The following is a 24983-nucleotide window of genomic DNA, read 5'->3' on the forward strand; positions in this document are numbered from 1 at the left end:
GCATGATAGAGCGATACACACTGTAACATGAGAATCGTGAACTGATGGAGCCTTTCACCTGGGTGTGAATGGTGTTAGAATGGCACGATGCTATGATAGCATAGCGGCACTGAATATGTCACCATAACTGGCTAGAATATAGTAAGCTTCATGGATTTCAATTTCATTTGCTAACTTTGCTGACTAGAAAAGTCTGAATGCACACCCATCATCACCAAATCCTATTTTTACCCATGTTTTATACCCACGGCGGTACAATGACGTAATACATTTTCATATGTTAAACGAGACATGAGCTGGGACACTGACAACAACGCATACGCTGTCATTTGCATCTTAATTTTCAGTTACGAGTATATAGCTTTTGACAAGGTGGGAAAATCATTCACACCTTATGGGTTATTATTACCACTCCTTAAATTTATCCTTACACAATAAAAATGCTTGTTTCTGCAGTATATATTAAAACACACGTCGGTTCAGTACAAATGCTATTGTCGGTTCACAGCTACGAACACACGCAGGTAAACGTGATCTTGCTTCCGCTACTCCGTATAATAACAGGTGTTGTTACGCACACAATGGAATCTAGATGCACACAGCGGCGAGCAATGCATGATAACCATGCCTTACTCAAGCCATCCTTAAGCTAAAACTCCACGCCCTCAATACTGAACACCATCATATGTACACAGATACGGTCAAAATGCACCACTCCATCAGCAAACCTCTTAGAATTTCTGGTTCAGAAAATTACTGTAGAAAGGCCGTGAAACAAGACACAAGCTCTCGTAATGTGACACAACTGATGCAGAGCAATCAATCCCTAAACTGACATCAAAGTAGGTAGCTGTACATTTATCCTTTATCTAGACTTTCCTCTGAGGCCACGCTTAGAAAGAGCAGGTATTCAGCGTTGAGCTCAAGGAATCACAAGTGCAGGGTCAAGTACAACCTTCCGGCCACTATTTCACAAACGGTGAGTGCTCACATTGGATACACAGCTGCGGTTATACAATTTCAACTTAAATCACGCAAAAACCTTGCTATTACCTTGGCGTAAACAAAGGAGATCATGCGTAAATGAACTTTCTACGCAATCAGAATAGACTACAACATAAGCACAAATCGTTGCTAACGTATAGTTACTGCAATCATAGTATGTCAGGGGCCTCACTTCTTTACTGAAGCTGATCAATTTCCATATGATTCGAATTTCGAAGTATGTGTGGGCACAACAGCTCGAAGATGCAAGCATTCTGTGAAACGTGCGAGCGAACGCTTGCATCTTAACGTTCCGCGCCTTTTTGTATAAAAGAAAGCACAATTTAGCAACGACCCGTACAAATAAGTACTCCTCACAGACTCACAATCAAAGGACCAGACCGGAATTATAGATATCAGTATCGCAATCAGCACACTTGGCCATCGTAGCATTATGCATTGAAAACAAAGAGCATATGAAGGCTGGCAGTTGGGAATCAATCTACATGGTGACAAGTATCTCAAACAAAGGACCAAAAACAATCACGATGAACACTTAGGACAATATCTCTTAGCGAAAGAGAACCCAACACTGAATCCTTACAAAATACCCAGCACAGGACTCGCGCTACCCACCACTGCGCACAAACACTTGTATGCCACCGTGTACCCTGATGCCTTAACTAGCCTGTACAGAGCCCTTATGTACAAAGCTGTAGAAATGGCAAGATAAAGCTTCTGCCTCGCAAATATCTGCGGTTATTACGGCTTTGAATGGAACCAGCGAAATGGTTTAGCATGGCTTCAGCGACCACAGAGCAGAGTTACAGACAATCGTAACGCTTCGGTGTTCAACTTGAACCATGCATGCAATGCCTTCACTCGCAACTGGCCACTTTTCACCGCTCGCTCAACCGAAACCCAGCAGCTAGACCGTCGCTCCCAGAACCCAGAACACGCCAAATCGCGCCTTGGCTCTTACTGACCTGGCCCGGCACAGAGATCATATGTAAGGTTATGAGCCCGGTTTCCATGGACACCTGTGATCCAGATCAGCAAAAGTGGATTAGCTAATCGATTATAGCTAGCCAGTATATGAAAATTTGAATAAGGGATTAACTGATTGCAATAGCTTAATCCACTCTGAATTATAACTTGTAACGAAGAGTTCGAGAAATATTATACGATTTAAATTTGCTGATCCGGATCACGAGTGCCCATGGAAACGTGGTCATGGTTATGTAAGATCTCCGATTCTCCAGGGATCCCCACCCACGGAACTACCCACCCCTCTACACAGCGTCTACCCGTGATCTGTTCAGAGCTCGCGACCTCCAGCCCTCCGCTGCCTCAAACTGTCGCCCCACCGGCACTCGACCCTCATTAAACATCTACATCTGAAAGTGTAATCATCCTACTGCGCGAACCTGGCCGAGCAGGCGCGATTCTTACTAGATTGGGCCGTTTTAAATGAACTTTCCGAATCAATCTTTTCCCCGAATCACAATACGATCGGTTACGTCAAATGGTAACTGAGTTTCTGGTAATGCCCCTTTACCAAAGCCCACGATCTCATCTTCTAATGAATCGCAATCCCTTGAACCCTTCAGACAACGTTATCCCCCCCCCCCTCCCAAATACCTGCAGTCACACAGCACATTCTTTCTGCCGCGAATCACCACTCGACCTATAAGTCAAACTTTCCGAGATTTTTGAACGAGTATGCATCTTGCCAGGTGTAACCAGGGACACAGAAGATGACCATTGACATGCTACGGTTTTATCCATGCCCCTGAAGCTTCCAGTAACCAGCAGACTCCGTTGCACTGTCTCCAAGTTCTAATATCGCTAAGGTGGTCCCGTTCCTTTCCTTCAGCTCCCTATCAGCTGCTTAACTGTGCAATGTAGCCTTCCGATAATCTATCAAAGGAATGATTTGTAGATTGCATGTACCGGATGGATGCTATCCAATTTGAGACCCATATCTAATTCATCGATTCATCGATCAAATATGTGGAAGTCAGCCCTCAGCAGATAAATCCGCTTACGTTTTCAGTCCAACGATCGTGTCGCGCACCAGCTTGCAGTTCCGGTCGAGCGTGGCGTCATCTATATTGAAACGGAGACCGCCGCTGCTGCCCTCAGTGGTCGTCACTGTCACTTAGCGCCAGATCATCCAGGTTGAAGCCCAGAGCTGAAAAAGACGAGTCAGTCAGTACAAGCAGCATAAACGCTTCAGGCGATGCGTGAGCGAGCGAGCGCAAAAATAGGCCCTGCAGTGGACCTGCAAATATCAAGTACGTCGTACCTGAGACCTGTGACTGACTCGTGTGGATCATTCCTGGTCCCGGTACCGCCTGATCCACGCACACACTGGTCCCGATACAAACACCCAGGCCCTGCTGTGATAAAGACCTGCTACGCTCTGGTCCCGGTGCCACCTGATACACGCACACACTGGTCCCGGTACACCCTGGTCTTTGTTCACCCTGATCTCGGTACCACCAGTACCGTTACACCCAGGCCGGTCCCGTTGGTACACCCTGGTCTTTGTTACACCCCGATATCGGTACCCCTGGTCCCTGTTAAGCCCAGGCTGGTCCCGCAGGTACTCCCCGGTCCCACTACTCACGCTCTGTCAGCCGGCCGTTCTCAGTGGGTGTGACGTCCTCGGGCTCAGCCGGGAAGTGGTCGTCCACGCAGGCCAGCGGCGAGGTACCCAGGTCGGTGGATTCCTTATCTCTGGCCACGGCCGCCTGTAGGTCAAAACATCAGTCAGTAGGCGGCATACGGGGTTATACATACGGACGCTGGTCAGTATCTGTGCAAAGGCAATGTGTCACAAGAGTCTATAAATCAAGCTAATGATAACTCAGGCATTGCATAGCAGCCTTGCTTTACCGAACTTTGTGAAACATGGCATGACTTATCAGCAGTGACGTAATAATTAATAATCTAATTTAGTTCAACTTTCTGTCTATGAAAGCCAATCATATTTCTAATTTCATCGTCTGTGACCTCAGCTCTTCCAGATCGGTCGGGAGTCCGTACCTTGAGCTGGTTGATCCGGTGCTCCTGCAGCACGTTCACCTGCTCCTCCAGCACCCTCAGCCGCCTCGTGATCAGCTCCGTGTCCTCGACAGTCAGCACGCGGCTCGACAGCCTGTCGACATCGGCCGACCGGTCAGTGGTCATCACTGCCCGGCCCTCGAGGAACGCGAGCCAATGGGTGCGGCAGTTATACGGCGGGGAGCGTGGGCAGCGTTGAGATAGTTTCTTTCAGTTGGGGCAATCCAATTATTCTCCGCTTTTTCACTTCTACATTGCAGACATAATTTTGTTGAGACGTTATGAAAACAAAACGTGACCTCAGTTTCAATTTCAATGTCGAATATGCGAACTCAATTTGAAATTATTGCCCATCTGCCAAACACTGACCACGTTTCAGACATAGCAAACCAGTTTCCGGTGTCAATAGTTTGTCGTGGTCGGGCGGGGAGTTCGTTTCGTCGGTGAGTCAGCGGCCGAAGGGAAGACAGGGTCGAAGTTCACGTTTGTTTTTGAAAACCAGCTACGATAACAATTCACAAAGCAAAATCCCGGTTTCGTACGTCCCTGTCCTCCATGTGGGCTAGTGGTCCTCCATTTCTGAGCTCGGTGATTTGCAAAGACAGAATTCATGTCCTTAGTTCAGTCATCGTCCGTTATAAATTAGGAGAACGCGAGGTCAGTGTCCCCCCATACAGGAGTTTATTTACATTTGCGGACACTTGCTCTACGTAACAGCAGTCCCCCTGGGATATGTCATCCTGCATCTATCACTGTTTCAGGACAGGTTTGTAGAACATCGCTCGTATGTAGTGCTCATGTACCGTGCACTTTACCGAAGTTTGGTAGATACATATTTGAAAAGAGAGCATCTGCGAGGGATCAAACGCAACATCTGAAACTGACCCTGCGCTACATAGCGCTCCATATAACAGCAAAGCGTCTTTGAATGAATGACATCGAGGTGTCAATTTATCTGGCGGAATTGCGTGCGTAGTGTCATCCTGCGTTGAGGACGCTGACACCAATCCAGGCCACACCACCGCACTGTACTTTAGCAGCGACTATCTGCCGCCCTCTCCTGGCTAAGGCCATCATCTGAGCGCGGTCCAGCCTTGAGCCGACCGGCCAGCCTTGGTGTCTATCACCCCACTTACCGTTTGGGCGGCGGGTCGTCCGGCGCGGGCGCCGGCGAGCGGTCACCGGCCGAGCGCAGCGAGCCGCCCGCCGCCAGCTTCTTCACGTCACGGCGGATCCTGGCCAGCTCGGCTGACGGGGGAGCATGACCGACAGGTCAGGAATGGTGGTGCGATGCACCATGCGCAGCAATATATCAGTACATATCAGATGATAAAAAACACCGTAAAATGTGAAAATTTACTGTTAAATGCCACTTGTAGAAAATATGTAACGTGAAAATAGATTAGTGTACGACTACGTGGGTAATGAACTGTTCTACAGCAACGTCCAATTAAGTTTTTACAAAATCAACGAAAAACCATACGGTACGGACAAACGCTTATGCATGCATGGAAATGCAATGCTGCAAAGTTTTTTTTTCGTAAAAACAAGCCCTATACACAATAGCACTACCAAGCCCAGCCATCCGTACACCAGCAAATCACAATTTGACATCTCACGTTCCCAATAACCTCTTAGCACACTGGTCAAAACACCATTTTATACTTTTTACCTCCGCCCTCTCTCCACAAAGAAGCGCTCACCTTTGATGAACTCCTCCTCCAGCTCGCGGCGCCGCTGTACCACAGTCAGGCGGCGCAGCTCAACGGCCTGCTTCTGAACGGTGGCGTTCAGCTCAGCCAGCGAGGGAACCGCGCCGGCAGGAGCCCCGGCTGAGCTCGAGGAACTGACGGGCGCCGAGGGGGCACCGGTCGCCGTCCGCTGAGACAGCATCACACGAGACTGGAGGGAGAGGTGCACCATCAGTGGAGGGACTAGAGAGCGGAGAGCTGTGGGAGATGGCAGATGAGAGAAGAGAGGGAGGGAGGGAAGAAAGGGGGGAGGAAGGAAGGCAAGACGGAGGGAAGGGAGAGAGAGAGAGAGAGAGTGAAAAGGAGAGGGAGACAGAGAGCACAGCAGTATCAATGGTCATTTACATCACTGTTTCCAGAGAGCATGCTCATGTGCTATAATTATAGAATACATGCCTAATTACGTCTACCCTCTCTCGTTCCTTACGCTTTGTAATTTGTCGCTGTATTTGCTGACATTATTTTCACCAACCATCTGTGTTGGAATGGCCATGCTACGTGCCGGTGATTCATCGTCGTCTGAGCTTCTATCGTCCGCGGCATCACGCGGCATATTATTATCATCGTCACAGTCATTAGTATACCTAAATCTCTCTCCTTTTCGGCCGCCACTACCGTCGCTGAATTGCAGCCGTCTGCTGTCATGCTGAACGCGTTTCTGGCAGCATGACAGCACACACGACTTCTGGGGTATCGGCGGCAGGTCGCCCTTCCAGCGACCCGCTGTGGATGGACCGAGTCCTCCTCGAGTGGCCGACTTTGAAGCTGTCTGCCACGGATTCGACGGCACGGGACGAGCAGTGACGGCTGGAGCCGAGTGCCGTGGGTCGGTCTCGCTGGGCCGGGCGGTGGTCCCGGCAGTTGAACGCTGAGCCACCGGCCACCGGTCGGCTGGGGCGGCCTGGGGCACGCTCCGTGCGGTTGGAGACGGGACAGACCGCCACGGGACAGCACCAACGGCATGGGGTGAGCTTTTAGAGGGATGACCACCGTAAATATCCCAGGACTTTGTCTGGGAGGACCGCGACTTGCTGCGGGCGGGCGGCGCGGTGGCGAAATGCCGCTGGCCGACGACCGCGGCATCCCGAGAGTTGCTGACAAAAGACGCGTTTGCGGTGCTCACCACCCAGGCGGAGCGGTCGGGCTGCGCGCCGGGCTGTGGCGCGCAGGATCCCGGCGCTGTCCAGACGGAGGCGGCCCGCCGCGGCTGCGGTGCCCGCTGCTCCCCGGCGGGAGGTGCGGCCGGCTCCTCGGCGTAGTGCAGCGTCACTCCGTCTGCCTGCAGTGGCCAGAGCCGGCGCGCCCGCTCCCAGCCGGCCTCCACCGGGTCGGCCCCGTGCAGCGGCATCGCTCCGCCCAGCGATCCTGTGCCCCGCCGGCGGCACCGACCACGACTGGGTTCGCCAGCGAGCGACCGTAAAAACGGAGCGGGTTATCTCCCCCTGCCCTTTGTACAACTCTCTTCACCAGTTATCTGCCTCTCCGAGATGAGACGTGACAACATTCCATCGTCCAAAATGGTTAAACCGACGATACGAAGCTTCGAAGTTTGTTTTCTGATGCAGTAGGCATCTCCAACTTATTTCTAACGAGAACCAGTAAATTCGAAATCTTCCTATATCTCATGACCCTCCCCCCCCCCTAAAAAAACGTGTGGCCTACTGGTCAATGCGCCAGTCTCTTAGGCCTTTACTTAGTGGTAGCTGGTTCCAGTCTGGAGAGCAGCACCTAATTCAACTCGCGGATCTAGTTGGCAGCTTTCAAGTTGCCAGAAATGATCAGAACCATGAAGACTGGGCCACTTACAGCAGTACGTTTGCTACACTTCCCACTGAAGATTTTCACAAGTGAATTAGAGCATAGGCACAAAATTCACAACTCACAAGATTCTCTGTAGATTCACAAGCTCTTCTTCTTTCTTACCTATTCTTGCTGCGCCTGCACATAGACCCACATTCACCCAGCTAACTTCTGAAGAAAAATGAAAGAAGAAACACCAAATCAATTCATGAAAGGAATTCATATCATACCTTGATGATGATGACTTGGGGTTTAGGGTGCCCAGACACTGGGATGGTCATTGGAACCCAACATTCATACCTTGAAACATGCACTAACTTATTGCACATCCAGTGAGGCCTGCACAAATACGCATAGCTAACCTATTTGTGCAGGCATTCCTAGTAGAAAAATAAGAGTTACCTTGACTTTCTCAAGATTAGCATCTGTGTCCCGAATGATGCTGTTGAATTTCTTCTCCCAATCCATTTTTGATGCTGTGTGAGTCATCAATGATATGCAGTCTGAAAAAGAAATATACACTTGAAGCTTCAGCATGGTATGCTTAAATATTAACTTCCTGTAGTAAAAAATGTTACCATGGTCTCGTTTAATTGCGTCAAAAAGTCTGACTTTTGTTGGCTTCAGGAGCAGTAGAAACCTTATTACAAGGCATATCGTTATATTCTTCATGTAAAATCAAACGTTTCGTCTCTGAACAAAGACATCATCAGTGAAGTTACACACAATGATAAGTTGTCGGCGTATAAATTAGATATCGTTACCTAGGGGTCCTTGATGAAACATGAAACGTTTATGATATGCATGATTTTATGTGCGATACTGTGTTGCTCTTGTTATGTCGCCTGATTGCTTATTTTCTCATAATATGTACTGTTGTGTGTAACTTCACTGATGATGTCTTTGTTCAGAGACGAAATGTTTGATTTTACATGAAGAATATAACGATATGCCTTGTAATAAGGTTTCTACTGCTCCTGAAGCCAATAAAAAATGTTAATGTATGGTTCCACACACCAGCAAATAACGAAGTTTTATTGTACAAATATTCTAGAATCCTAAGCAACAAGATATGACTGTCCATTCAGAAAGCTTTAATTTCCTAGAAGGTTATAAAGGTTAACTAAAAATTGGATATCTTCAAGACAAACCTATTCCATCAATTACCTACCTATTTCCTGAAATGTAGGTACCAGGTACATTCTGTATTCACATGAGATCAATATCTATGAGAAACTAGAAAGTCAAATATAAGACATCAACATCAGGAAAAATAAAGTTGTCATAGGACAAGCCTAGCAACCTTGTTCGTTTATTCAGAAAAGTTGAGAAAACATTAATTGTCGTGCTTACGTCAACATAGAATAATTAATGGTAATTCTGGTGAAAATGCAGAAACTGATATCTTAAGAGAGTCCCGCAATCATGGATCTGCAGATCATGCATGTAATTTCCTGGATCGTGACCCATAGTGTGACCAGACTTTTAGCTTAATTAGCAGCACCAGCTACCAAGGATTGATAGAGTCCAGCCTCCAGGTCCCTTCATGCCCCCCTCAGTCTCCAATGCTTTCTCACTGGAAAATATTACCCAATTTTCTGACAGCATAACTGATCGTAATTGTGCTTGCTACTTTGCTCGTGTGTCACCTTCGCATGTGACTGTTGCACTCATTACCAATCTAAGCTAAGGTTAGACCATGCCCCGCGGTGGAAAGAGTGGTACAAACGCCAGGCGAGGCCGAAGTGGCAGTGCGGGCGGTGGTACACTTAGGGATGATGACAGTTCTGACAGTGTGCATAACTGTGTGTCATGTGCAAAGGTTGTGGGAGATGGGGCTATTGGCTGCGATAAGTGTGAGCACTGGGTGCATGGCACAGAAATGTGCTCAGGTCTCCCACAGAGAGTTATTGATGCAATTATGGAGTATGACGGCAGAGGGATTAGCTTTGTGTGTACTAAGTGTCGCATCAGACGTGAAAGTATATCTACGGGAAATGCCCAGCCACTCATGATTGAACTAATGGATCAGCTCTTCCAGCAACTGAGAGGCCTCTGTAGCACAGTTCATGGTCTGGTCGAACAGGTGAAGGCTCTATCCACCAGACCACCTCCTGAGCCTACCTCTGCACCTCCTCCGGACACTCGTCCCTTGGCTTCTCCTCCAACGAGTGATGACCAACGTTCCGCTATCCGTCGTGAGATCAAGGAGTTGAACGAGATCAACAAACGTCGCAACTCTATCATTGTAAAGGGGCTGACGGCAGACTCCCCTCGTGACCTAGCCCAAAAATTCTCTACCCTAGCTCAAGAAGTTCTGGGCACATCTGTTACTCTGAACGATGTAACCCCTATCCCTAACCACAGAAATATCTTCAGAGCTAAGATTTTGGATGATGATGCCCGGAAACAAATCCTGGACAAAGCCAAAACCTTAAGGAACTCTGCTTATGATGGTGTGTTCATTTCTCGTGATCTGACTTATGCCCAGCGAGCGGAGCAGTTTGCTCGTCGCCAGGCTCGTAGAGCTGAGACACATGGGCCGCCACCCCAGTCTACACAACATAGTCAACCACCAGCCTCCCAAACTGAAACTGACAGACCTGGGCCCCCCAGCCAGGGAAACGTGCAAACCCAGTAGATACTTCTGTAGCTCGCCAAGCCAAGTGCCTCCCAAACACCACTGCCTTGTTTTTTGTGCATACTAATGTCAATGGACTTGCCCCCAAGCTTAACTCACTGAAGATTCTTGCAAGTGAGAAAAGCTGGGACATAATGTGTGTATCTGAGACTCACCTACTTCCGCAAGTACTCAACTCTTTTGTGGATATTCCTGGGTACCATCTAATCCGGCATGATACATCGGGGAAGGTAGCCAAACATGGGGTGTGTGTATATATCAGAGAGAGCATTAAGGTAGATTCTATTAACACACCTGTGCCAAACATGATCTGCTTCCGCTTGGCTGATTTTGATGTTTACTGTGTTGCTGTGTACCGTCCTCCCAGTAACCCCCCTGAGATGGATGCTTCTCTGGTTGAGTTCATCAGTGGTTTTAGCATTGATAAGGAAGTAATTGTTGTTGGTGACTTTAACTTACCTTCCATCGATTGGTGTACTGATCCGCCCAGAGCCAGTAGCCTCACTGATCGTGACTTCTTGGATGCCTTCAATTCCCTGGGTCTTCTCCAGTGGGTAAAGGAACCCACATTCCCCCGGTCAGGGAATGTACTTGACTTAATCCTTACTTCAGAGACAGACAGAATAGGCTTTTCCTCTGTGTTACCTCCCTTACCAGGATGCGACCACTGCCCTACCGAATTTCAATATGTGTTTGCTGGCCTTCAGTCCAGTTCCTCTCCTCAGCCTAACATGGCAAGCCAACACCCTAAGAGATCCTGGCACAAAGGTAAATATGGAGTCATCTCTGAGCACCTGGCTTCCATTGACTGGGATTTAGAATTGTACCGCCTGAATGCTGATGCTTCCTTTAAGCACCTGACCTCCATCCTTCATCGTCTCATAGATGAACATGTCCCTTTAAAGCCACCACTTTCCCAAACAAGCAGCCCGAAGTGGAACAAAAGACCCCCATCCAGCCTTTTGAACCGTAGACATGCTGCTTGGACCAGGTACAAAACAGTCAGGGCTGAGCTTGGGCGAAAGTCACCTGGTGCAATAGCTGCCTATGCTTCCTTCCAGACAATTAACCGCAGTGTGAGAGGTTTTTCTGTTGCTACCCAAGCATCTTATGAGCTCAACCTGTTGAACCAAGCTAGAGATTGTCCCAAGTTACTACACTCCTATATCCGTGACAAGAAGACTGGTCGCCTAACTGTTGGCCCCATCAGGTTATGCTCTGGCGAACTTACTGACGATCCTAGAGACATGGCTGAAGCATTTGCTTCATCTTTCTCCTCGGTGTACACCAAGGAAGCCCTCAAACAACCCGCCCCCCACCAGACTTATAATGGTTCCATGGGCATGGTTACCTTTTCACAGAACCGAGTCCTGAAGGCCCTCCAGCTCCTGGATACCAATACATCCGCTGGCCCTGACAACCTACATCCTATTTTACTCAAGCGTTGTGCTACTTCTCTGGCCTATCCTCTTCTTACTGTCTTTATCCGAGCTTACCTTGAAGGCAACCTTCCCTCGAGCTGGAAATCCTCCCTTGTCATTCCCATTTTTAAGAAAGGCGAAAGATTTGATCCACTCAACTATCGTCCTATTAGCCTTACTTCAGTGTGTAGTAAAACATTTGAGCGCCTGCTTTGCGAAGACCTTACAAACTATCTCGAGTCTAACAATATCCTGTCCTCTCATCAATATGGGTTTCGGGCTAACAGGTCTACCATGGACCAGCTCCTTTTGGTCTATGACAATGTATCTAAGAGTATGGACAGAGGAGGAGTCACCGACTTGATTCTCTTTGATTTCAGCAAGGCTTTTGATGTCGTGGCCCATGTCCTGCTGCTTGAGAAACTACGATGTTTGGGAATCCAGGGTAGAACACTCTCTGCCATCCGTTCTTTCCTCACCCATCGCTCAATGAGTGTGTGTATCCAAAACCACACCAGCCAACCAAGGCCGGTTCTTAGCGGTGTTCCCCAGGGGTCGGTGTTAGGGCCATTACTCTTTCTAGTATACGTTAACAGTATTGCATCTGAACTTTCCTGTAGTCATAAGATCTTTGCCGACGACCTTAAGATTTATGCATGCATAGAATACCCTAGCTCTCCCGCACATGCTCCCTCATCCCCGACTACTGTCCAGCGTGACATTGACATTCTTTATAGTACGGCGGCTTCATGGGGATTACACATGAATGTCAAAAAGTGTGCTGTTCTCCGCTTTTCCAGACTTTCTGCTCTCTCGGGTCCTCCCTTGTACACCCTGAATGGCCAACCTATCCCCTCCGTGTCCTCAGCAACTGACCTTGGAGTTCTTGTAGACACCAATTTAAAATTTCATGGTCATGTGCATAAGATTGCTCACAAAGCTGGTGGCCTCGCCCATAGTTTCCTCAGGTCAACTGTGTGCCGATCCCAGAAGTTTATGTTGTTTTTACTAACTACGCACATCCGGCCGCTAATTGAATACTGCTCTTGCGTGTGGCACACCGGATTTGTCCAGGATTTGCGGTTACTTGAGCGAATCCAGCGTCGCTGGACAAAGCAGATTGACGGTATGGCCCTTCTCCCCTATGGAGAGCGTCTACAGCTCCTAAACCTTTACTCTATCCAAGGCCGACTGCTACGGGCTGACCTCATACAGTGCTGGAAGATTTTTCACGGCCACTCATGTATCTTGCCGGCTGAACTATTTGCCCAGCCCACCCTAACCAGAACCCGTGGACACAGGTACAAAGCATTTCTCCCTGCCGTCAACACAGATGTGCGTAAAAGGTCGTTTGCAATTAGGTGTATACATGTTTGGAACTCTCTGTCTGACGCCACGGTGTGCGCTCCTACTATTTCGTCATTCAAGCAGGGCCTACACAGAGATATACATGATTTGCTGTATGCATATGTTTGATGTCGTCTATCTTATGCTACCTTCTTGTTAACTATTCCACACAACGAATGTACAACTGTTTAACACTTATGTATTCATGCCTTAACATTCAGTTGTAATCTCACAGACGGGACGCAACTTTCCAGCCGCCCACTTTCCATGATAGGTGTCTTTTGTATAGCTTTGCAAGGCTGGCACGTCCCTTGTGTACGGGGTTCCTAAATTCCTCTTCTTGACTCTCCTATCTCTATCCTACTGGACATTGTTGGAACCCAACCAGGTAAGTGAACCAGGTAAGTGTAAGTGTGTAATGAATGAATGGACAAGACCAAAAAGACACAAGAAACGGCGGACACTGACACTGGACACCACACAGAACACTGACACTAAGCCCTCATCCACTTGTCAGCAATTGGACAAAAGGATCGAGCATTTATTCTGAAATCTTATGCTTCAAAATAATTTTTAATTATTTTACAACTCACGCAAGCGCTGCAGCAACTTCAGATACGACTCCCTCACGGTAGATTGAGATGTGGATGGTTTTTGTTTTCACGCGTGGTGCGTGATGGCGGCGTTGTTTACGTACAAGAATGGCTTATACGCGCAATATATGTAATATTTGAAGCAGCTGTTCGAAACCAGAATGAGCAGCCGTCACCGCGAATCACTTTGTAAGATTTATCTTGGCTTATCAAAGCTGTGCTTTTATTGGTCAACTGGGTTCAGGCACATTCCTTTTTGAGACGCTGAACAGCTATTTCTTTTGTGCTTCGTTAGCTCCTTTTCTTCCTTTGCTCGTTGATCACAATCAACTTCCGCGTCCTTGGGGAGGAAAAGAAACTTGAAGAGGGTGAGGTGAGTTGCGTATATCAGAGATTGGTAGTTGGATGTTTTATTTATTAGCAATGCAATTATTTAAGTGTTTTTAGTCTCAGTTCCTACTAGTTTTATTGAGGCATCAGCTTTCTTCTTCATCATTGAACTCTCCCCCTCAGCTCAAGCCTGTCAATGCCTGATCTTGATTTTGCTCAGAACGGATGGATTGTTATGAGTCATAGCCTAAAGCCTTTGTAGTGAGTCATACTTTGCTTTTTGAAATGCAGTCTGCATTCTTCATCATTTTCCTCAATATGCTGTTGTAATTAATATTTTGGTCCCAGTTGGGCGCACTGTGGTATCTCCGATTCATTTATGGAGACGTTTCTATTATTGGAAACGTTTCCAATTTTGACTACTCTTCTGTTCCAAAAATGGAAACGCTCGTTCCATAAATAGAAACGCTAACATCTCCGCACATATTTTCTTGCCAAGGGTGGCTGGATTTGATGTTCAACAACTGTTTCGCATAAAACAAGCTCAGATACGCCAAAAGCACTTGTCTTCTTGCATGGAAAGCTGTCGTATGCATTCAAATTCACGTCTTTAAAATCCTCCTGAATCGTATCCATTTATGGAGACTTAGTTTCCAAAAATGGAAACGCCGATGTTCCAAAAATAGAAACGCTGAAGTTCAAATGTGTGCAAACTTAGCTTTAATGTGTTTTTAAAATTCACATGTAACTAAAAATTTGATGTTTTGGGACTGGTTTAGCATCTCGGCTCTCGGCAGTTAGCTTGGACGTCGGGTTCGATAATAATACATTACGTGCCGCAACTTGAGCACATTCAAAAGTCAACTAAAACTAAGATTTCCCAGAAACTACTGGACAGATGTGGTCCAAAGTGGGCAATACATAAAGCGTAGATATCATTTCAACATATAAAATTGATATCAATGTTACACATGAGCTAGAATGAATAAATTCATCGTCAGAATACAACGGTATTTGGTGTGACGACGGTGCAGACCTTATTTCCAACCTGCTTTTTACGTATTTGCACGGAGATTTACGTTGATCCGAGCCTACGATCATATTCAGCACATTTGAAATATCATAAAATGCCCACTTAAGTCTCCAAATAGGGCTTTGCAACAACTTTCATGCGATTTAATCAAAGATTGACGACCACCAGGCCGCTGGTACACCGGAAAATGCAGCGTGAAAATGAATGAAAAACTGAAGTTCCCGGTGATGTGGTTGTTCCAATCAATCGGCCAGTCTTTCAGTAGTCTGTTAAATACATTATTTTTTGTACAAAACATTCATAAATGTTATTATTTTCGATTAGAAAAACGTGTGAATTTTTTATCACGTCAACATGTTATAAGCATCGACTCGTTCGTCAACTTTCGGTTTTCTGATCGGAAAGTCGGAGAACAGGAACATAAACTAGAATACTGGCTGTCGATTGGTGGCATCCTGCGCATGCCAAATTGCACCAATCAATGCCCAGTTTGCTTTAAAGGTAGCGATGCACACAGCGTCTCCATTTATGGAACAGACCGTTTCTATTTTTGGAAACGGCGTATCCATTTTTGGAACATTGTTCCAAAAATGGAAACGTTTCCATAAATGGATCGGAAATACCACAGTGTGCCCGACTGGTCCGTACCTAATGTGGTAATGGTATACTATTTTTATCTCACCTTGTCAATGTTCATAATTCAGCCCGTGCCCCGCTGGGGACTGGAGTCTGTGTAATGTGCTCTACTTGGGGGGGGGGGGGGGGGGGGCTATTCACAGGCTAATATTTGAGGCTATTCAGTATTCATAGCCCCCCTCCTAATTCTAGAACTTTTGGCAGATTGTCCAAATTCAAAGGGAATCTGTTGGAAAACTGGCAAAAAAACTGGAAAAACTGTTGAGCAAAATTTAATTTCATTGACTTTGCGGTCACCAATGTTGTCACCTAGGTCAGGTCAAATTAAAAATTATCATGGTTTGGGTTGTTCACATTCCAATTCTGGGCTCTGGCCACCAGTTTACAAGTCAGATCAGGCTCATTTTTCATTTACACACTCTTGAATAGGTGCTTAAGATACCCTGCAGTACGTACCAAAGTTGTACTTTGATTTTCAGGTCAAGGTCAGGTCATCCTAGGTTGCATCTTATATCTTGCATTTGCCACATGACACATGTTTTATGGTCCATTTAGGCCATAAATTTTTAAATGATTGTCATTTGTGTCATTTGATGTCATTTTCAGCTGAATATAGCTGAGTTCAGGTAAAAATGTCAAGTTTTCAAGTTGAATTTTTACAACAAAAAGATGTCTATCAGATGCAGTTTAATTTTGTCTATCAGATGCAGTTTAATCTCAGGGCTATTTATATTGGTGCACAATCTAAAAAACATGCTGAAAATTGATTTCAGCACTTGTCTCATGGAATGAATCATTACAGAAAAATTCAAAGGCACTCATATATTTCTCCAGATTGGTGTCCAACAAGTCGCCTGTAGTAGAGGCATTTTCTTCTGATGTTATAAGAACCATGTCCTCTAACCAGTACACTGTATAGCAGTTTTACCATTGAAATGTTATTTGCTTTTATGCTTCATCTTTTTATAGACCACTAAAAAAAGATGAAGATGACCATATATAGATCTTGTCCACTTTGATTCTGGCTTTGCACCTAATTTTTTCTGTTCTTTGAAATGCATTATGACAAGTTAACAGTTTCTTTTTTTCAGCTCCCAAAACTATGCAAAAATGTCTGGGATGAGGGAGGTGTACAGGGCTGGCTGGCTGAAGAAAATCACATCAGATGACAAGAAAAAGTCATTCAAGGTTAGTTATTGGTGTGTGATTTTTGAATATTTATTTTTGCTTGTTCTGATGCTGTGTGTAAATGACAAGCCTGCTGTAACCATGCAATTTTTGTCTGTGAAGGAAAATTGTTTTGCTAAAATATTAAATGACTTATCATTTTCTCTAACTCTAAGAAACATGTTCAGAAGTGAAACATTTTTTTCATAACATCGCTCCATCTCCAGAACCCGCGGGTCGAGAAGGTATGGATGGTGTTCTGCGTGCACGACGAGCAGACGCCGTTCTTGGAGCAGTACGGGTCGCGGCAGGCGGCCGCCGGCCACCAGCCCGAGTTTGGCTACCCGCTGGCCGAGTGCTATCACGTGTCGGCCAGCATCCGACCAACGCTGGCCTCCGAGCACGAGTTCGTCATCACACTCCGACAGGATGTCGTCAAGTTCTCGTCCTCGCGCAGGTGAGGAGGGTTCCGGGCGGGAACCGCGTCGCTGGTGCGAGAGAGTGGACAGGGACAGTATCGGGGTGGTTTGTGGCTCGGTAGTGCGGTAAAAGTGGGGTGAATGGCGGAATTCAGTCGTTGCGCTTGAAATGAAAGCAGTTTGCGGCCTGCGGGTTCAATTTAATGTTTAACATGCTCCTAAATTTCTCTTAATATGCATTTGGCAATGTTCAATGTCATTTTTGTGATAGTGGAATGTTAACCAGGAATGAAAGTTTCCTAAAATTGCCCGTCGTGTGGGAACACCTTTTTGCATTGTCGAAACCCAAAGCACAACACTGAACAACGTTCTCTTTCAGTGAGGTAATAAACGACTGGATATCGATCCTCCGTAACCAGCTGCACGAACTGAAGGTCCTCGAGTCCAAGTCGAACCTGTACTCGAAGGCGCCGCGGCTGCCCATGCAGTTCGGGCTGCAGCGTGACCCGAACTCTCCATTGCCGGCTCCACCCCAGCCGCCGGTGCTCAGCGCGCCGCTGCTCGGCTCCTCAGGTCAGTTGTACGGGCGCCCGGCAGTCGTTGGGTTCCGCAGGGCCGTTGGACGGGCGCCCGGCAGTAGCTGGGTTCCTCAGGTCAGTTGTACGGGCGTTCGGCAGTCGCTGGGTTCCGCAGGGCCGTTTAACGGGCGCCCGGCAGTCGTTTGACTCCTCAGGGCCGTTGGACAGGCGCCCGGCGACGGTCACTGTGTTGGCTCCCGCAGGTCAGTAGGGTAGGACACCTGTCGGTCACAGTGTTGGCTCCCGCAGGTCATTAGGGTTGGACACCAGCTGGCGGTCGCTGTTGGGTCCCGCGGGTCAGTGAGGTAGGACGAGCGTCCGACGGCCACCCTCCGCAGTTTGATGCGGCTCATTTTGTCGTTTGCGTCGGTTTGTTGCTTCATTTGTGACGTGTTTGTCGATATGTGTCGTTAAAGCGCGAAAATACCTCTAGCAGGTCCCCTGTTAACAGCGTTGCTGTGATTGTGCAGCGTTGCGACTTCACACATAGATTATCCAATCGATAGGCTTGCGTTTTAAGCAGCATTTTCTAAGTGACATCGTGAAACCCTTTGTCTAGCCGCCGGAGATGCAGGCATGATTAAATAAGCGATGTCTAAAACTCACCAAGCTGCATGACGGAAGTAAAGGAAAGTAGTACGCCTCCGACCTTTCCGTGCGAATATCTATGTATTGTTCCCGTCACGGCGTTGAGCCCGTAGTCCGGCGATATCATCAACGTGATATCGCGCCATGGCTACTGCGAAATAGAGATATATGCGCTAGTGAAGTTATAGCGAGCGTGCAATTTTAAATCGATCAGTCAATGATTCGAACGCTTAACGCATTTACATAACCGGACTCGGATCGGTCGAAAACTTTATTTCGTTAAAGGCCCCTTTCGCTTGCCCACATCATTGCTCTTTAGCGATTACCGCCGCCGCGTATTGCCGGCTCTTCTCGGAAAGAAAATGGAGAGCACCGAAGTGGCTCGAATCGGACTATTACCTATGTTTGGCTCTGGAGAGGGACAATAGTTATCCCTACCTTGACTAGTTTGTGAGGTCGTGTGCATTGTCATTGTTATAATGCATTGTCTTGGCATGTCCATTGTCCAGTGTCCACGCTAACATAACTTTCCCTGTGCGCAGCGACGCCGCGGCCGCGGCTGGCGGCTGCCCCCGCTCCGTCCACCTCATCAGCCGCTGACGTCACAGTCACCTCGTCTGTGGGCACATCGAGAGCCGAGAATACGTACTCCGTGTCGCCCAGCGCATCCGCTGCTGGCACCGCTCCTACCGTCCCCACCAGTTGCGGAGGCGCAGCTCCGGAGCCGTCCGTACCGGCGGCGCCGCGCCGGGTCGCCCCCACCGTACCCGTCACTGTGCGCGCCGCGCCCGTCACGCCCCCGGCCTCCCCGCCAGCGCACTGGACCCGGTTCGACGACGAGCCGAGCTCACCGCTACCCTCGCCGCCGCCTCTGCCGGGTGTGCCGAGCTCGGCAGCCCCGCTCACCCCGCCTACTCCTCCGGCGGCCGGCGGCCGAGTCGCTGCCGACGAGCATGTGACGGTTATCAGTGTCGGGGAGGCACTGCGATTGACCGTACCCGACTCAGCTGGAGGTGGGGAGGCCTCTCCGCCCCGTCAGAGGCGGATGACGGCCCCGGCGCGGCCGGCGGTCGTCCCTCCACCGGCTGGGCAGAGTGTACCGGATAGGAGAGTGGACCGGCCGCCGCTCGCGGCGTCCCCACCGGCACAGCCGGCCGCGGAGGATACTCTGCTATACGAGCGGCTCAGTGAGGCCAGCAGCGCGGCGGCGGCCAGCAGAGGGGTGCCTTCGGTATCAGCTGCAGCCGCGGTGGTGACAACCGCGGCCGAGTCCGCCCGGACGTCGACAGTATCGCCGGCGGTAGACTCCAGCAGATCCCATCCGGCCCTGCCGCCGACACCGCCCGCGGCCGCTGCGGGGGCGACGGTAGCCGCGGTGGGGGCGGGGGAGGCCGCCCGGGGGCACTCGACGGTACAGCGCTCGCACAGCTCGGTTCCACAGCAGCGGCCGTCCATGCGGCCACCGCTGCAGCGTCAGACCAGTGACACCAGCCTGGACAGCCGCGGCGCGACCGCCGGACGGCCCCGGCCCGCCGCCGACCCTGCGCGCAGGGTGAGTGAGAGGGCAGCGCGTGCTGGGGTCCATTGTGGGGAAGGAGAGAGGGCGAAACCATGCATACTGTTTCGTGTGACTTAGTGAAGTACGATATGTCGTCATTCCCCTTCGACAGTGTACCTATTTTATATGTGAGCATCGACATCATTTCCCTGCTCACTCTGTACCCTTGCCTCTCTATCCTCTACCCGCCCTGACCGCCTGCCTCACCGCTCCTACCCCCCAGGACGGCGCTGCGCGTCAGCTCAGTCTGCGCGAACACCAGGTGATGGTGCTTCGCCGGGAGATCGCGCACCGGCCCGGCGTGCGTATGATGCTGCCGCGACGCACTGTCAGCGGCGCACTGGCGCTCGTCGATGGATTCGGAGCCGTCTGGTGAGTCATGCTTACGTGCCGTCTGGAACTATGACAGCCAACTGTTATGGAAGTGTGTAATGAAGACCAATAAGTGCAAACTTTTTAGCTTTTTAGCGAGGCTTTAGTGTAAATTATCTGCGATGATTAGTAAACCAGTATAACGCCTTTTGTGGCGACTAACGGAGCGAGCGAGAGGGTGGGCCTTGCACGTGCGAAATTGCGAGGTGGTACCTCCAACTGACTTGTGCACGGCACCTTACTAACCGGTCTCTAGCGATGTGCCAAATTTGAGCACAATCGGCCCAGCCGTTCTCGAGATCTGGAAGCGGCACCCTGCACGTGCGCACGTGCAAAATGGGTCCCAACTGACATGTGCACGGCACCCTACTAACTGCTCCGTAACCGTGTACCAAATTTGAGCGCAATCGGTCCAGCCGTTCTCGAGATCTGGAAACGACCCCTGCACGTGCGCACGTGCAGCAGCACCCCAACTCTGGCACATGGATATGCATTGCCTAGTGGGTGCCTACCTACATGCCAACTCTCAGCGCAATCGGCCCAGTAGTTACCGAGATATTGCAACAATTACAAAAGTGACACCTCTTCGTTTTGCACGTGGCACGTGCATAAGGGGTCACCCACATGCATCGGGAATAGTGCAATACTTGGTAGAAGGAATGAAGCTACCCTACAAAAATTACCGCATGTAAATCGGTCAAGTGGTTGCTGAGATATAAGCCTCGCAAAAGCGTGACCACGGCCGGCCGGCCGGCCGGCCGCTCATACTCAGAAATTTCCGTTAATCTAAGGAAAGACTACGCTCGCTTCGCTCGCTCCGTAACCATTGCAATATGATGCCTTTCTTTGCTGCTAAGAACACGGAACGAAACTTGGCAAACTTTCACGAGCCTGTAAAGCGTAAACCTTCCTGTCTCTGCGTGATTTGGCATCCTCCTATATCCGCCAGGCTGGCCGGCTGCGTTTCTCCTGTCCTGTTCGTGTATGTCAGTGTATGGCCCCACCCCGCCCGCATCCGCCAGGCTGACCGGCTGGCGGTAGAAGGAGCAGCAGCCGGCGCTCAGAGTCTAACCTCGCCTCCCCTGTCTTATCAGGCAGGCTGACTATAGTGTATGACCTCCCCTCCCCCTGCCTTATCAGTCCGGACGGCTGTGACCCCCTCCCCTGTCCGCTGGGCAGACGTGCTGTTACCTCACTTCCCGTCCGCCAGGCTGGCCGACTGTAGTGGCTGACCCCCTCCCCTGTCCACCAGGCTTACCGGCTGGCGCTGGAAGGAGCAGCCGGCGCTCAGAGTGCCTGACCCCCCCCCCCCCCCGTCCACGGTCCACCAGGCTTGCCGGCTGGCGGTGGAAGGAGCAGCCGGCGCTCAGCCTCAGAGTGCCTGCCCCCCCCCCCCCCTTTTGTCTTCCAGGCTGGCCGGCTGTAGTATCTGACATCGGACCTTCAATCTCCTTGTCTATCAGGCCGGCGGGCTGTGACCTCACGCTTTCCGCTCTCCTGTCTATTAGGCTGGCCGGCTGGCGCTGGAAGGAGCAGCCGGCGCTCAGAGTGCCTGACCCCCCCCCCCCCCCCCTCCGTCCATCAGGCTGGCCGGCTGGCGCTGGAAGGAGCAGCCGGCGCTCGCCTGCGCGCTGCACGTCGGTGACCGGATCGCCTCCGTGGCCGGCGTGGCCGTCACCTCGGCAGCGGAGTTCGGCAGACTCGTCAAACAGCAGCAGGCGCCCGTGGTGAGCACTCGAGAGGGGAGAGAGGGGTGATGGGGTCGTTCAGAAAGGAGCTCACGTTATGAACCTTAGTCCATGATCATTGCTTAAACATTTATGAAGTTCATGTGTGATATTCGTGAGACATTTTCAGGTTTTAGTGTTGCGGGATAAAAATTTGAGTATTTGTAGAAGACTGTAGTTTGTATAAGTTTGTGGTATTAAACTTAGCCGATTTTTAGCCCGCGCGGGGCTGGGGGGGGGGGGGTAAATTTTACCCACCCTCGCGAATTTTTGCAATAACTCAAAAACGGCGGCGCGCAGCGTCGCCAAACTTTCAGTACCTTTTCTTACATCAATTTGACACGTTCCCTGAAAATTTGAGCGAAATCCGTCGATTTTTTTGAGAAATTGACGTTTTAGTGACGTCATGTTCGCCATTTTCGCCTCAAAAAACGGCAAAATTTCAAACGCCGCTAACATCTTCATTTTTAAAGGAATCAAGACGTAACAAAAAAGGTTATACGTAATTCTACTTTGTCTATCAAGTGGCTATCTCGGTTTTTTGAAAATTGTTGATTTTGGCCCATTTTTTTCAAACAACTGACTTTTTTGGGAAAATAATTATAAAATCCAAAATTTTGAGTGTATCGAAAAAACCGGAATGTGTTTCAGAGATGTGGTCTACGTGCACCTACATACCAATTTTTAGAAGAATCGGTTCAAAAATGTGGGATTTATTAAAAATTTCATGACGTCACGACACACAAAATTTTTGAAAAAAAAAATGATTTTTTTGGCAGTTCTAGACCTCGTACGGAAACAAAAATAGCACCATTCGATTCGCCGTGAAAAACTGCATCAGATAGACACCTTTTTAGGCCTTAACAACCAACTTCAAAATTTGACCTCACTTGACCTGACTTTGACCTGACCTCGACCTGAAATTCATCCAGATGTGGTCCATATCACCTATTGAGTGTGCCTATTCAAATCTATGAATAAAATGACCCATAAAACATGTGTCGCACATGCCCTTTTCTATATTTTGTCTTTGGTGACCTGACCTGACCTGACCTTGACCTTGACCTCTGAATGATATTGTATGCAGCGAATATTGTCTTGGTAGCCTAAGAACACGTTTTGGGCAATCAGTCTCAGTCCATTCTTCGGCAACTACGGTAGTGAAGGCCGATACTGTAGAAACTTGCAATTTGTACCCTTGACCTGACCTTGACCTTGACCTCAAGGCTCAAACTTTAAATTAAGTACATGTTTTTAATTGTTCGTGATGAGATCTTTCGATCGGCGTTTGAATTTTCCAAATCGGACCATTAGTTCGGGAGATAATAGGGGGGGGGGGTAAAATTTACCCACCCCCAGCCCCGCGCGTTCGGCTGGAGACCCCAGCCCCGCGCGGGTTAGGCCACCAAATGTCCAGCGCCCCAAATTCACAATATTCATGAGTTTCCTTGAACTTTTGAATATCGTAAGCAAAGCCTCACAGGCTGTTTGTTTTTACACACGATTGGATCCTTCGGATTCTTCCGAGCGGCTTGTTCGCCACCCGACCGCTAGTTGTCATCTGCCTGGTTTTCTAAGCTCGAGCGTGGTTCCATTTGCCGCCAGGTGGAGCTAGTGGTACAGCGGATGCCGCACGCCATCGTGGTAGCCATGAAGCGGGAGCACGAGGGCCAGCCGCTGGGCCTGGTCCGGGACGGAGCCACCGGAGAACTGCTGCAGGTCAGTTACACACAGTGGACTATGACGCTGGCGCTGTGCTAGAACCGCGCGCATTCAGCGATCGATTACATAAAGAGCGTAAATGACATTTAATCCTGAGCTGCCGAAACTTGTCTCGTTCGTTCCTCAAATATGTGATCGGACGGACGATTTAGATTGTTTCCAGCCGCGAATGTTTATGAAATTCGTGTGTACATACTTCCATCTAGGAGCCAAGTAAGATCCCCTGGCTCGTGACGTTTAACCTGGTGTTTCTTGCGCCGTGTCTCGCTCTGACTCGTGCGCCTCCCAACAGGTATTACCAGACGGCCTGGCCGCCAGTCACGGCCTTCCAGCGCGCTCCGGCTCCGCTGACGGCCTCTCCCTCTGCAACTGGTACATCACTGAGGTCAACAGCCGTGCCGTCAGCCTCTTCAGCAAGGGCGACGAGCTGGGCAGCCGGCTGGCGGCCGTCGGGCGCGACATCTCGCTGGTCGTCCAGCCGGCGGATCTCGTCAAGTTGCTGAAGCGACAGCTGAAGGCCATCCGCGGATATAAGCAGTATGTGGTGCAATAGAGGTGATCTGTGGACCTGTCGGCCGCGGCCTGCCGTCGACCGGGGAGGATGGGACCCTGTCTCGGTCTGTGGGTCGTGCGGTGGCTTGTGATGGTCTGATGCCGTGTGGGCCTGGTCTGGTGGGCCCCCTGGCGGTATGATAGCCGTCTTCCCTCCCCTGACGCCGTGTCTCGCCGCGGTGGGTCGCGGAATCGCGGCTGTCTTGTGGAGCCGCCCTGTTGTGATCTAATGATGCGAATTTATCTGCCTTTGGACTGAGGTGGCCCGGGTGGTTGGATTGGCGTGGTACCGCGGGGTGAGGCCACGCTGGAAGCTCCTCGGGGACCGGGGGCGGGCCCGGTAGCCCGCCCCGCACTGTGATTGGATGCACTGCACAACGAGTAGAGTATGGCCGGCCGCGGCGCAAAGACTGCGTGTGTGGCCGCCGCGGCCGGCTCGCTAGTTAGACGATGCACGTGTGCTCCGCCTTGTGCCGAAGTCCCGTGAGGGACGCTCTGATGACATCGAACCTGGGGTGATAACATTGTGTCTGCGTTTGCAACATCGACAATAGATGTTAGATCTCCACACTGGATGGTGTCCGTGCACCATGCCTTGACATTGCACTGCGTATTTGGGATTTGTATTCTCGACATGCAATTGCACATGTGTGATATGGTGCTTCCACGCGAATTAGATTATGATGCACTTTTTA

At 49.6% G+C, this 24983-nt stretch overlaps 2 protein-coding genes across 9 annotated transcripts; one reads left to right on the forward strand and one right to left on the reverse strand.

The window, feature by feature from the left end:
- Nucleotides 1-444: 444 nt before the first annotated feature.
- On the reverse strand, nt 445-13689 carry LOC122389688. 7 transcript variants are annotated; one of them, XM_043381936.1, is made up of 7 exons: nt 13607-13686; nt 8007-8107; nt 5757-5955; nt 5190-5301; nt 4036-4147; nt 3617-3740; nt 445-3178 (listed from the first exon to the last, which is right to left on the reverse strand). In XM_043381936.1, the coding sequence occupies exons 2-7, from the start codon at nt 8091-8093 to the stop codon at nt 3126-3128; spliced, it is 687 nt and encodes a 228-aa protein (XP_043237871.1). In that variant the 5' UTR covers nt 8094-8107; nt 13607-13686; the 3' UTR covers nt 445-3125. The 7 variants fall into 7 exon arrangements, with proteins under 7 accessions (XP_043237871.1, XP_043237869.1, XP_043237872.1 ...); XM_043381934.1 differs by lacking the exon at nt 13607-13686 and adding an exon at nt 8776-8794; XM_043381937.1 differs by lacking the exon at nt 8007-8107 and having other exon boundaries at nt 13607-13689.
- Nucleotides 13690-13930: 241 nt separating this feature from the next.
- Nucleotides 13931-24856, forward strand: LOC122389689 (SH3 domain-containing protein C23A1.17-like). 2 transcript variants are annotated; one of them, XM_043381942.1, is made up of 9 exons: nt 13931-13979; nt 16697-16793; nt 17000-17229; nt 17571-17764; nt 18900-19909; nt 20139-20287; nt 21873-22014; nt 23620-23733; nt 24029-24856. In XM_043381942.1, the coding sequence occupies exons 2-9, from the start codon at nt 16716-16718 to the stop codon at nt 24287-24289; spliced, it is 2178 nt and encodes a 725-aa protein (XP_043237877.1). In that variant the 5' UTR covers nt 13931-13979; nt 16697-16715; the 3' UTR covers nt 24290-24856. The 2 variants fall into 2 exon arrangements, with proteins under 2 accessions (XP_043237877.1, XP_043237876.1); XM_043381941.1 differs by lacking the exon at nt 13931-13979 and having other exon boundaries at nt 16610-16793.
- The last annotated feature ends 127 nt before the right edge of the window (nt 24857-24983 follow it).

Source organism: Amphibalanus amphitrite, unplaced genomic scaffold (assembly GCF_019059575.1).
Source record: "Amphibalanus amphitrite isolate SeventyFive unplaced genomic scaffold, NRLGWU_Aamphi_draft 000368F_arrow, whole genome shotgun sequence".
NCBI lineage: Eukaryota > Metazoa > Arthropoda > Thecostraca > Balanomorpha > Balanidae > Amphibalanus > Amphibalanus amphitrite.